This window comes from Pogoniulus pusillus, chromosome 22, assembly GCF_015220805.1.
Source record: "Pogoniulus pusillus isolate bPogPus1 chromosome 22, bPogPus1.pri, whole genome shotgun sequence".
In the NCBI taxonomy this organism is placed as follows: domain Eukaryota; kingdom Metazoa; phylum Chordata; class Aves; order Piciformes; family Lybiidae; genus Pogoniulus; species Pogoniulus pusillus.
This window is the reverse complement of record NC_087285.1, coordinates 7,762,121-7,774,265: the sequence shown is the minus strand read 5'-3', so window position 1 is coordinate 7,774,265 and position 12,145 is coordinate 7,762,121. Positions and strand designations below refer to the sequence as shown.

At 47.0% G+C, this 12,145-nt stretch overlaps 1 protein-coding gene and 1 long non-coding RNA gene across 2 annotated transcripts in view; one reads left to right on the top strand and one right to left on the bottom strand.

Annotated features, from left to right (window-relative positions):
• WWC1 (WW and C2 domain containing 1) overlaps positions 1-9,665 on the bottom strand; it is a 67,867-nt gene extending 58,202 nt beyond the window's left edge. The window contains exon 1 of the mRNA XM_064161608.1: positions 9,156-9,665. Within this exon, the coding sequence (XP_064017678.1) occupies positions 9,156-9,274 (119 nt within the window). The 5' untranslated portion in view covers positions 9,275-9,665. The remainder of the gene's footprint in view (positions 1-9,155) is intronic.
• Positions 9,666-9,794: 129 nt separating this feature from the next.
• On the top strand, positions 9,795-10,920 carry LOC135185506 (uncharacterized). The gene is made up of 2 exons (XR_010306520.1): positions 9,795-10,002; positions 10,637-10,920. It is a non-coding gene; the product is annotated as an uncharacterized LOC135185506 (long non-coding RNA).
• The last annotated feature ends 1,225 nt before the right edge of the window (positions 10,921-12,145 follow it).

The window sequence follows — 12,145 nt, the reverse complement described above, 5'->3', positions numbered from 1 at the left end:
TACACATGGCCACAAGAGAAGTAAGCAACAGCATTATACAGCTTGTGAGAGAAAGTAGAAGCAACAATCGCTGCAACAAGGAGTGCTCTAAGCATCAGAGATGCAACGGCATGAAATGACAGGTCAACAGCTTACCTTCAACTGCAAGGCCACTAGCTGAGGGGAAGTAAGCTCTCCATAAGCATGTAAGAAGCAATCTTAAGTAAAAAATCCTAGTGTAAAATCCTTAATTCATGCCGACATAATTCCATTATTGCCTACACCTTTCACCAATTATCTAGACCGGTCAGGAAGCAGCTGGATCACAGTAGCATTTCAGCCTGTCTTCAACACCATATTTGGCAAGAGGCACTACTGTCATTCAGGAAAAGTGTTGCCACACATCTGCTCAACTACTCCAGGTAAGTAATTCAAACAAGAATGACTTTAAAGGTCATTGTTGAAACGATTTAATTTAGGCTATTTTACTGCAAACCTATTCTGCAATAAACGTGATTATGGAGAAACTTACCAATATGCAGCACTCCATCAGAAGCAAGTGTCACCAGCAGATTTCCAAGTAGAACAATTACAGGTATGAATTAACACTTGGGCTCTTCTGATGTTTTTTTACTACACAGCAAAACTTTAAACACCAATAAGTTAACTGCACCATCTGTCTTTCTCTTTCCAAGACCTGGTGTCACTAGGCTGTGTTCAGAAAACAGGCATTAAGTCCCTGCCTCCACCTTGCTGCCTTACAGCAGAGAACGCAAGAGCTCTGGCAACACCCACAGACATGATAGAAAATAGCTTGACACAAGACCAAGTCCTCCTACCCCCAAATAGTCACCACTTGTTCACACATCAAAACCAGGCTATGAGCTGCAGTAATGCCTTCCTCCAATAACTGAGGGATCCTTCCTGGTGGAAATAAATAAATACCTGACTGAAAATCCATAGTGACCTCACGACAAAGGGTCATCAGCCCTTCTACACTCCTGAAGATGCAACACAACTCATCAGACCTACCATCCAAAACTGCAGGAGCCTGTGGCTGGGAAACAGATAGAAAATCAACCAGGATGCACTGTGGGCCATTAGCTACAGACTACTCGACAAATACAGAATAAAGATGAGAAAATTCAACACAGAACATTTGCTTTAGGGATAAGAGTGGCATTTACAAAGGATGTGTGAAAACAAGCCTGAGTGGAGGACTCTGTGTGACCAGTTGCAAATTTGTCTTTTCAAACTGAGGTTTTTATCCATGCAACCCTTTTGAAAAATGACCAAGCCAGGGTCCTCAGCCACATACTGCTCCCTTCCACCCACATGTTCTTCTCCTTACAAGAAACCTTAAAAAGGAAGCGAAGTGGCCAAGGAGTATAACACATCAGGCAAGCAAAAAACATGTGCTTTAAGAAAGTATTTACAGTGAGGTTATGCTTCCTTTAGTATCAGGCAAAGACCACAAATGGCAGGTACCTTCTAAACTGACTTACCATTGAGCCAGTTGCATGAGAAACTAGCAATGCCATACAGCAGTCTATGAACAGCAAAAGCCTGTCTAAAGAGCACTGCAACAACCTAACGGCTGTTAAAACTATAGCAGCATCACTATTGGAGCATGGACCTTACTCTGTATACACTTGCAGCAGAACTGTCACACCTCCCAGATCAGTAACATAAGATGCAGAAGCACAGTACACACATGCTGCTTCAGAAATCCCAGTAAATCCCAAGTGAACAGGCAGTGGAGAAAGCAGGCTGAAGGCTACCCCTCAGGGAATGCAGCACGAGGTGAGCAGAGGTTTGAGCTCCAGAGCACCATGGAACATCCAGATGAACTACTGCAATGAGGGCAGTGAGAAGCCCACTCTCACCTGATTGCCTAGTCCCTGCCAGGTGAAGACAAGACCTGCCCCATTCCTGGGGTGCTGTCTGCCTCCCCATTCCCACACACACACCTCCTCCTTGCATTTCAGCAGCTGCAGAGCAAGCCAGTTCTACCAAGTAAGTATGATAAGCCTCACCTCACAAAGAAGTTACAAGCGTTGCTGTTGCCAGCACCAGGCTGACTGACCCAGCACCACCCAAGACAGGCCTCCAACCCAAGATATTTCACAGGAAACAAACTGCATAATTTGCAGAGCTGCATCCCATGAGACAGTCAAATACTCTTAGTTGTCATCCCCACCCAGTTCCCTTTGAGATCATTTGGATAAGGAGATCAAGGACATATTCAGTCTTTCAGACAGTCCAATTATAAGAACTTCAACTGCTCAGTATGAAGCTGTTAGTGAGAAAATTCTTCTAATTCACACAGGAGTTAGATGCTGTGGTCCAACAGGTAGCTGCTGCCAACCCATGATGCCTGCGTTCCTGACCCCCTCAAAGATGTCCCACATCACAAGATCTGTACACTGGATGGCCTGGAGTCTGCAAAAGCAAAGGAACAGACTGCACAGCTGGGCCACCAGCATGCCTTCTAGCAGCTGCAGAGGCTTAGCTGCTGTGTGGAATCCAAAGTTGTGCCTGGCACAAGCAAAATAAACGGCAAAGTTATCCACAGTACAGCTATATAAGAGCAGTTCTGCGGCTACCTATGATCTCCTGTGGGTCTGAGGGTCCAGATGATTATTTTGACCTCTCCCTCTACAGGCCATCATCCTGTGATAGAGTTGTGAGGGATAAAATAGCAGAGAGCACTCTAGCAGGGGACTGCCCTCGTTCCCAGTACAAGGCTACTAAGGCATGTATGAGAAACTTGGAAGTTGTCATAGGGTCCTCTGAGCAGTAGCTTCACTGTATTTTAGTTCAAAATAGTTATGTGATTGCCTTACATCTCTACTCTGCATAGAGCAGATATGAATGGCTGCCTCTTGCAAATCAATACTGTTTAATGTATGCTGTAAATCAATAAAGCTTGCCCCCACCGACAAAACTCTTCTAAAACAGTGATTAGGCATTCAAGAACTAAACAGTTTCTCTGAACAATACCATCAGTCCTAAAACATCAGCTTGACATCTCAGCCAGAAAGCACTTTGTCAGAATTAATTAATCCCTCACAGCACCTCGATAAGACTAAGAAAGCAATTAATCTGCTTTTAAAATGTGTTGGGTACTTATGTTGCAGAACATCATGTCTGAGGTGGAAGCTGTAAGTACCAGCATAGATAGAGAATAAACCAAGCCAGCAGTACCCATCCAAAAGCATGAAAAAACAGAGAACACTGGCAGCTGTAGGACTTGGCTCCTTTGCATCTTCCTGTTACACACCAAACCTCCTGTGACTATCCAGAGAGTCTTCCAGATGTCACTTGACTGGATGAGTGGCAGTGAAAAGCAGCTATTATTCTATTGGGAGCAGTTCTGTCTGTTGTTTGTTCAGCCAATTATTTATGCATGTAGCTTAAAAAGGGAGGGGGGAGCAGTAACCTTAGGCTCTGTGAACAAGAACTCTGGGTTTTATTAGAGCAGTTAAAGCTAAGTCTTTATTACCACAAGCAAAGCACAGAAACTTACTCAACAGGCCTCGTGAATAGCAGTTAGTCAGTGTGAAAAGTATTTCTCTCCAAGGAAGTGGTCAGTCTACACAGCTCTCATATGTGTATGTAATAGCACTAGTCTGCATACTGCCACCTGACCTTGCCTACCTGCTGCCATCCTCCTTAATTCATTTATTTTTTCAGCTAACACTTGCCCTGATGATGGGGCACCCAAGGCCACCAAGTTCAGCAGCAAGCCCCTGCCCAAGGACACCAGCAATGCTTTCCCAAGCCAGCTGTATGAGCTCTCCCTTTCTTTAAGAAAGACTTGAAGTTCTCGCATACTTGACACAAGCGAGCATCAAGCCCAGAACATTTCATTCCCAGCAGACAGTGAGATCAGCAGCCTCTATCACACGTGCAGGAATGTGTGTGGGGTGGCGATGCTCCTCAGCATGCTGAGCAGAGGGCAAGGCTAGCCTTGGCAGTGCACAGTCACCTTCAGGAGCACAGAGTAGTAATCAATCATTTACTAATAGATTCCTCCAGTAACTGAGATAAGAGCCCAATCTGGAAAGGTGGTGTGGCAGGTCAGTGAAAGAAATCGGCCACCTAGCACACATAATTTCTTTATGTACAAGTTGTTTCATTAAACTTTCTTGTTTTGACAAGTCTTCCCATGTCTTCCAATAAACTTTCTGCAATAAGGTTGAGGAATTTGTACCAGATTGAGAGAGGGAAAAGTTTGCTGCAAACTCAGCTTCTCATAACTGTGCTGGATATGAAGGCACCAGTGCAAATTACAGCTTTAGATCCTCTGTCCCACTACTGGTTTCATCTGGGCTCAAGCAAGTGAAAAGCCACTCTCTCTATAAAATTCAGTCAGAAATCACAGGCTAAAGCTAAGCACCTCCACCTCTGGGAACACCTCCTTGGTTTGACTGGCCAAGGGCCTGGCCAGGTCAAGTGCCTGGGGATAGTTTCAGAAGTGCACCCTCAGCAGCATTCCTGGGTTGCCACCAGAGCCACTCCCACACCTCTCAGCCTCCTGCTCAGCCCCAGCGGTGCTAGGACAAGTTCCTGCACAATCACACACAACCTGGATCAGCTGTTTCTGTAAAATAAACCCAAACAGTAAAACCACATCTTTCAGACAGACCAGCTTCTGGACCTCACTCGTTGCACTGACACAGAATTTTATTCTGGCAGCAGCAACGGCTTAAGGTGCCCCATTGGCAACACCACCCAGACATCCACCCCAGGTAGCCAAAACACTTCTCAGCTGCCATACCCACATCTTCCAGGACTGACTAGCCAATTTTCTGCCACTCTGGTGGATGAAGACCAAGATAACTACTTTGATATGAAAATGCATGACCTACATTGGGATGGAATTGTTGAACCTCTTGCCAAATAAGTCTCCAGTCTGCAGCAGTGTCACTAACTTCACAAACCACCAGTCTTTGAGGCAAAATTAAAGACTGATCTTGTGAGCAAGATGACCTTGCAAGAACAGAAGATGAAACTCAACCTACATATTTCTAAACAATATCATTTACGGAGATTTCTTCAAAAGCAGTTCTGATCTTTTAAGACTCAGAATTTTCCAAAATGCATTAAAAAGTTGCTGAGCTGATCAAAGCTGCACATTTTCCCCCATCTTCCACAGAGAGATAAGATAAAGTATCACTTTTAGTAGTTCTAAAGTCACTGCCAACATCCTCAGTCCCCATTAGATGTGTGCATACTGCACCACTTAACAGTGATGCCCTTGTTAAAAGCCATCATACATGTTGTTTCCAGCTACCCTCCCTAGTTGAAGGAAGTTTATGGAAACATAGAATCAGTCAGGGTTGGAAGGGACCACAAGGATCATCTAGTTCCGACCCTCCTGCCATGGAATCTGGATTTTCATTTATTAAACATCTCTAACTCTTTACATCAATAAGAACCTTCAAGCAACAAAGGGCTATCAATTGCTGCTTCCAAAAACTGAAAACACCTGCCACTTTTAGCTTCAAACTCAAGGTAGAAGTGCTCCTATTTCACTAGCTTTGACTCTCAAAAGGAATTCAGTGACTGGGGTACAGTTAGAAGTTCACTGAACTCCACCTAGAAAAATCTGCTTACATCACCATGCCAGCAGAAAGAACAAAAAACTACAAACACCAGGGAGCGGGACAGATCATCAGACATTTCTAAATCCTCTGTGCAGTCCAGAAGCTTCTGTGTTGAAATTCAAGGAGAAGTTGCTAAAAAAAAAAAAATCATCTCCTCTTTCATGATAGTTTGATGGAGAGTAGAGGCTCCCCTAAACCCACTGTAAAGAACTCACCAGAACTCAGACATGCGCCTCTAACCCTCATGTCTGATGAGAGTAGAAGCCTCCTTTAGGGCACCTGCGGTAATTCCTGATTCACACTGGTATTTAAGAATAAGCAGCAGCTAGTGCTAAGGTCTGGACGCACCATTCTCCTTTTCTGTTTGGCCATCAGCAGCAGTTTACACTGCAGATGCACCCTCTGCGCTGAGAAAGCAATTGGGCAGCTTTCCAGCATGTGTTCCCAAATGGTATGTATTGGTGCATACTTGAAACACACATGCCTGCTTTTAAAACTAGGAATGACAGATTTTGTCCCCTAGCTCACTAAGGTTTGATCTCTCATTACACTGCATCCAAGTCCTGAATGATCTAATACCAAACAAATCTACAAAAAGAAGTCAGCTGTGTAAGCCTCCTACACAAGGAAGGACACAGCAAGGCTTGGGGTTTTCCCCACCTAGTCACTAGAACTGCCTTGAAGCTTTTTACCCTGAAACCCTTGTTACCAAGTACCTTCATTCTTCTCTGTTATACCATAACAGATAGAGTAATGGCTGGGTCACAAAATGTTTAGATGATTTCCCAGAATGCTTGGGACAGGTGTCCCGAGACTGCCCTGTAATCTAGTACACTCATAAGAGATACATGGCAAAACTGTTCTGAAAAGCAGCTGCTTTGAGATTCCAGATATCTGAGCGTCACACAAGTCAGCTTTACAGGACAGTGAGATGCCACCTGGTTCTAGTGACTTCCTACTGGCAAAGTCTTGCATTACACGAGAGCTAGAAAACCACCAGCCCAGCTTCTGATTTCATACATCCAAGGCCAGGTGAAGCCTTACCTTACACCTCCTGTCTCCCCTTCCCTGCTGCCAACACCCACTGCCAGGCCTGCTTCCCTAGCAGCCTATTAAACCAACCTCAGATAGCAGGACTGCAAACCTGACACCAACTGTTGTGACAAAAACAATGGAGAAGCTCACGCCTTGAAGCTAGATGGTATCCCTGCTCATGTTTATTCCCATTAAATTAAGCTAGAATGAAAGATTTAGAGGACGTTTAAAAGCCTGTGTCCCCTATCTTTAGCCACCAGTTGCTGTCCCCTGAATACACTGATCAAGTATTACAAAGGCTCAGTCCCAATGACAAGCAGTGGGCTTCAGAATGAGCCCTAGCACATACACCTTCCTCCACATCCATCTGACTTGCAGCTTTACAGTCACGTTTCCTCATTTCTCTTGCTTTTTGCAAGGTAAAAGGCACAATGTGTAAGCACAGCACACAGAGCACTGCAGCAAACACACAAATCAGCCTCTCAGCTGCAGCAGCTTTTAAGATTACTTGTAAAAGGCTAGGCTCACAAATACTTAAACTTAAAATGCACTAATGAAAGTTCGGTGATCAGTGTGTAAATTCCACACCACTGCTGAGTAGTTAAGGCTTGAACTGATCAGAAATTCCCCACCAGCTGGTTTTCAGACAGAGGCAATTAGTTGAAGGAGATACTTCCTTCCTGTATGTCAAGAGCTCGGTTTCAAGTCATATGAGGTGATGGGTAAGTTATCTGTCACATAGTTATTCCAGTGTTGGACCAATAAATTCTTCAAAGCCATCAGGATTTACAGGGGGAGTGCCCAATTCAGCTTGTTTTCTTGGTAGTACTACTGGAAGATGACTCAGATGCAAAGCTCGCCAGGGCCCTGTGTGTTCAGGTGTATTTCTATGTGCACAACAAATATGTCATGTGATAGGAGTTATCAAGAGGCGTTTGAATGTTCTCTGTTAACAGCAGGGACCAGGTAATGGTTCTGCAACAGCTCAGTACATGTGTAAATAAGGCACCCATTTAGTCCTTTATGTCATTTTGAATCACTGATCAAGGACACACACAAAAAAATAATAAGCCAGTATTAGGCCTGTTAAGATTCCTCACTTGTCTTCACTTTCTACAAAAATTAAGACACCAGGACAGCATTCCTCATTTAAGCTTGCATTGACTTTTATGTGGGTTTAAAAGCACACCTTGAAACACCTGTGTAGCTAGGTTTTCTCAAGCACATTACTGAAACAGAAGCTTCAAGACAAATTTCAAACCCTTAGCTGGCAGAAGGTCACATTTGTGCACAGTACACAGTAGGATTACTCCTGGAATGCACAACACTCCTTGAAATCTTGTAAAACTGGGCAGTCATTCATTAGCATACTTCATGAAAAAAAAACCCAAACCCACAAACATGTGAGTTGAACGAGAAAGACGGCGAAGTACTGATATCCCACCAATAATGGAAGTCCCTTCAAGAGCTGATCGCTGGGGCAAGGGGAAGAAATGAAACCAAATTCAGGAATTACACCAGCTGCCCTGTAAAAGGGGAACACTCACTGTCAGATAAGGGAAGGATGTAAAATTTATCAAACCACAGTTCCAGACTGTTAGAATTTCCAGCATATCAAGATGGGATTTTTGAGTTGCTGTGTCAGGGAACTCCAAATAACTGAGCATTACACACGGAATTTAGAAACTTCTGGTTTCAACAGTGATCCAGTAGTGGAGCTCCGTGTATCCTCGAACTACTGCATGCTGCCTTACCCTAACAGCCTCCAGCATGGAACTGAAACATGGTAAGGCAGTGCAATGCTTTGAAAATGACCTGGATCTGGAACTGCAGACCGGTTTCTGTTTTTCTTACTTTTTCAAGTGAGGGAGAGAGAGCTCATCAGAGCAAGCAGGAGCAAGGGGTGACTGTTGGGAAGCCGAAGGCAGAAAAGGGTGACCAGAAACACATCCTGAATTCAGCGACCTCAGTCATCACCACACTCACTATGGCCACAGAGCTGCTTGTAGAAGTGAACCACGAGGCAGGATAAGACCCATGGACACCTCTCTCTCTCCCTCCTTTGTTGGCCTCTCCACGAAAGCCATGGCAGCTGCCGTGGGGTGAAGGGGCGCTGCCCAGCCCCGCCACGGCTCCGAAGGCTGCGCTGGTGCCCGCTGCGGCACGCACAAGCGCGGCGACGGATCTCCAAGACGTCCAAGAGGGGACAGAAGGTGGGTAGGAGAAGAGGACAAAGCAACAAAACTCTCTGACCTCACTCCGTCCCTCGCCTCCCGAGCCGCGGGCTGGCGCGCAGTGCCCCGCTAGGTCGGAGAGCACAGAAACGACCCTCTTGATTTGCCCTCCCCTCGCGCGGAACCGAGCTGGCAACGTGGAAGCAAGCCGAGAACGCGTCGAGGAGCCACGCCGAGACTGCACACCTCTGACCGCAGCTGCTCCCCGACCCGGGAAAAGGGAGAAGGAGACCCTGGAGCGGAGCTCCCCGCCCTGCCTGCCCGCCCCCCCGGTCTCGACGCTGCCACCGCCCACCTGTCGCGGGGGTCGACCCAGCTGGTGGTGCGGCTGCCGTGGTCGATGTAGTACACCTTCCCGTCGTAGTCCCGCGCCTCCTCCCAGCCCTCGGGCAGCGGCAGCTCCTTCCGCGGCATCGTTTCCACCACCGGCCCCGCTGCCCCATTCACCGCTCCGCTCAGGGCGGCGGCGGTGGGGGCCGGCCCCGGGGCAGGGCCGGGCCAGGCCTCCCCTCCCGCGGGCTGCGAGGAGCGGAGCGGGGGCCGCGCCGGCCCAGCCGCGCAGGGAGGCAGCGCCGCCGGGCAGCCTCACATGCCGGCCCCACGGCGGGGGCGGGGCGCTGAGCCGGCTGAGGCGGGCCGGGCTGAAGCACCGGTCCCCGCGTCGCTGCTGGGGGCGGTGCGGGGAGGGCGGCTGTCGAGCCCTCGGTCAGCCTTGCGCCGCGAGAAGCCCCAGCCCGACCGGCCCCTCGCGCCTCCGTTTCCTGCTCCCACGGCGGCGGCGGCCCGGCGAGTCCCGAGGCGGCTCCGCCCGTCGCCCCGCCCACCACCCCGCGACGCCTGGGGCCGGAGATGCCGGTTCCTGAAGGCTCCGCTCCCTCCGCCCCGCCCCGCCCCGCCGCTGCGCACCCCAGAGCGCCCCCTGCCGGCAGGGAGGATGGGGCACCTGAGGGGGAGTGCGGCGTGGAGCTACCGTCCCGGCGGGGGGGCGGCCAGTAAAGGGGCGCCGCCAGTACAGGGGCGCCTGTGTTCGGGAGGTCGGGGGCCAGCGCAGGGCGGGAGTTAGGAGGGCGGGATCTCCACGAGGTGACACCGGTGACTTCTCTATTTATGCAGCCTGAAGAATGTAAGCGCTTTGCAGCTGGGTATGTACATTCAATAAGGCTATTACCAGAAGGCAGGATTATAAAAATAAGTAAGAATAGCACAAACAAGTCCCAGGTACAAGACGTAAAAGCCAGAGGAGTGATGGTGTCCGTACTGCACGGCTCATTACCCTTCCCAGAGCAGCTGCTGCCATGGCTGTGACCCAATACCTGAGCACAGCTGCAGCGAAGTATGGAAGGAACTACGGGGACGTACCCCCTCCAATCTTCCGACCTCAGATTTCAGTAAATTTGACTGGAACAGGCTGCCCACGACAAACTGTCACAATGAAAGGTCACGTAACAGCATGTGATCGGGCCGTGAGCTAACATGGGTGCCCAGCACAGCATGGTGATGGAGTTCTGCATGAGGCAGCATTTTCCCCAGGGAGAACAGGCTGACCGCTTTCCTGCTGTCAAGGGTGGGGGAAAACCAAGAATTTTTGTAGCGCCCCAGCTATTGAAACGGCAGAATGGTGCAGGGATCCTTGCCAAGCATAGGGGTGGAAAAGGAAATTGGAGGATGGGAGGAGGGAAGCCTTGAAGCACATAAGAGAAAAGTAGAAGTGAGAAAGACAATTAGAAATAACATCTCATTTTTATGCCAGATTTTGAGAGTAAGATCTTCTTTCAGGTTTTCTGACAACCTGCTGGGAGGCAGAACTGCTAATTCTCTGGAGGCCGAAGCAGAATGCAGTAGCAGTTGGCTGATGAAGTGGTTGAGCAGGGAAGAAAATGAAGACAAGTAAAGCTGAAAGTGAGGCATTTGGAAAATAGCCTGATTTAACCCCATTTTGTCTGACGCCGAACTTGGAGAGGGACACTAAATGTGTTGCTTTTATGAACAAGGCCATACACAGGGATTTAAAATGAACAATACAGCAAGAATAATGGAATAAACACTGTATCTGTCCACAACTCTGAACTAAGTTTATGGTTTCTTTTGGAAGAAAAGGCTGGGAGTAGGGGGAGCAGTGCTGCTCCAGCGAGCAGATACCAGGACCGCTGGGAGTCTGGGATGGTGCCAGCGGTGTGCAGAGGATTTCTGTGGGGCACTGAACTAGTCTCTGTGGCGCACGATTTCTCTTTATTGCCTTTAATCTCGTGGATAATGGTGTTTCTCTATTTGTAAAACACTCAGCAAAGTACTTTAGATATTTAAAAGGGAGAACTCTAACAAGAGGAAAAAGAAATCAGCAACCCCTAGTGTTTTGAAATATTTCAAGAGAAGATGTGAATAACAAACAGATAACAAGTTAATGTGTTTTCGTGCTCCCGTATTTGTGGTCTTATGTTCAAGTACAGATATACTTCTAAAAGACATGTTTTGTTTTAAAGCAAATTTTCAAGTTTCCAGAACATCTGTAGATCATCTAGAGAACGGCTGTAGAGGAAGAAACTGACAAACTGACTTAAATATCTCTTATTTTCCAGATATCATCAGCCATGATTAGCAAGAAAGTAATTGTGTACTTTTTTTTCTTTTTTAGATAACTGCTTTTGAAATAAATATTTCAGAAAATATTTGCAGGTACTTCTGACTCAAGTCAAAAGATCTTATTTTCCCACTCCTCTTTACTTTTCACCTTGGAAAAATCAAACAACCCAAAACCAAAAAACCCAAACCTTCTCGTTGAACCATATGAATTCATGAATGTAATCAGGAATGTGCATATGCTAACTTACTCCCTATTACCACTTACACTCACAACAAAAGAATTCAGCGTTATCAGAGTCTGTTTGAACTTTAAAGCAATAAACAAACAGGTGATTGTTTTCTCATGAGCAAAGAAAGGGAAGGTTTGATTCTTAGGTAAGCTCTTAACCTATGTGAAAATGAAGAACAGCTGAGAGAACAGAGCCTGCAGAGACCTCTTCTGTTTTTTGTTTTAAGTTTTGTTTGTTTTTTTTTTTTAAAGTTTTGGTTGGTTGGTTGATTTTTTTTTCCCCGTAGGGTCAATGTCTCCAGCATGACCTCATGTCCTGCACACCACAGCCCCATCCAGCTTTGTAGAATCCACAAATCAGTCAGCAACAAGAGCAGCCATTTTCAGTCAGTGATTTCTGTTTCAGAGAAGCTAGTTGCCTGCTGATCTGGACTGGTTTTGTTTCTCCCCCCACCCCAAAGAAAAGCAGTCTGTAT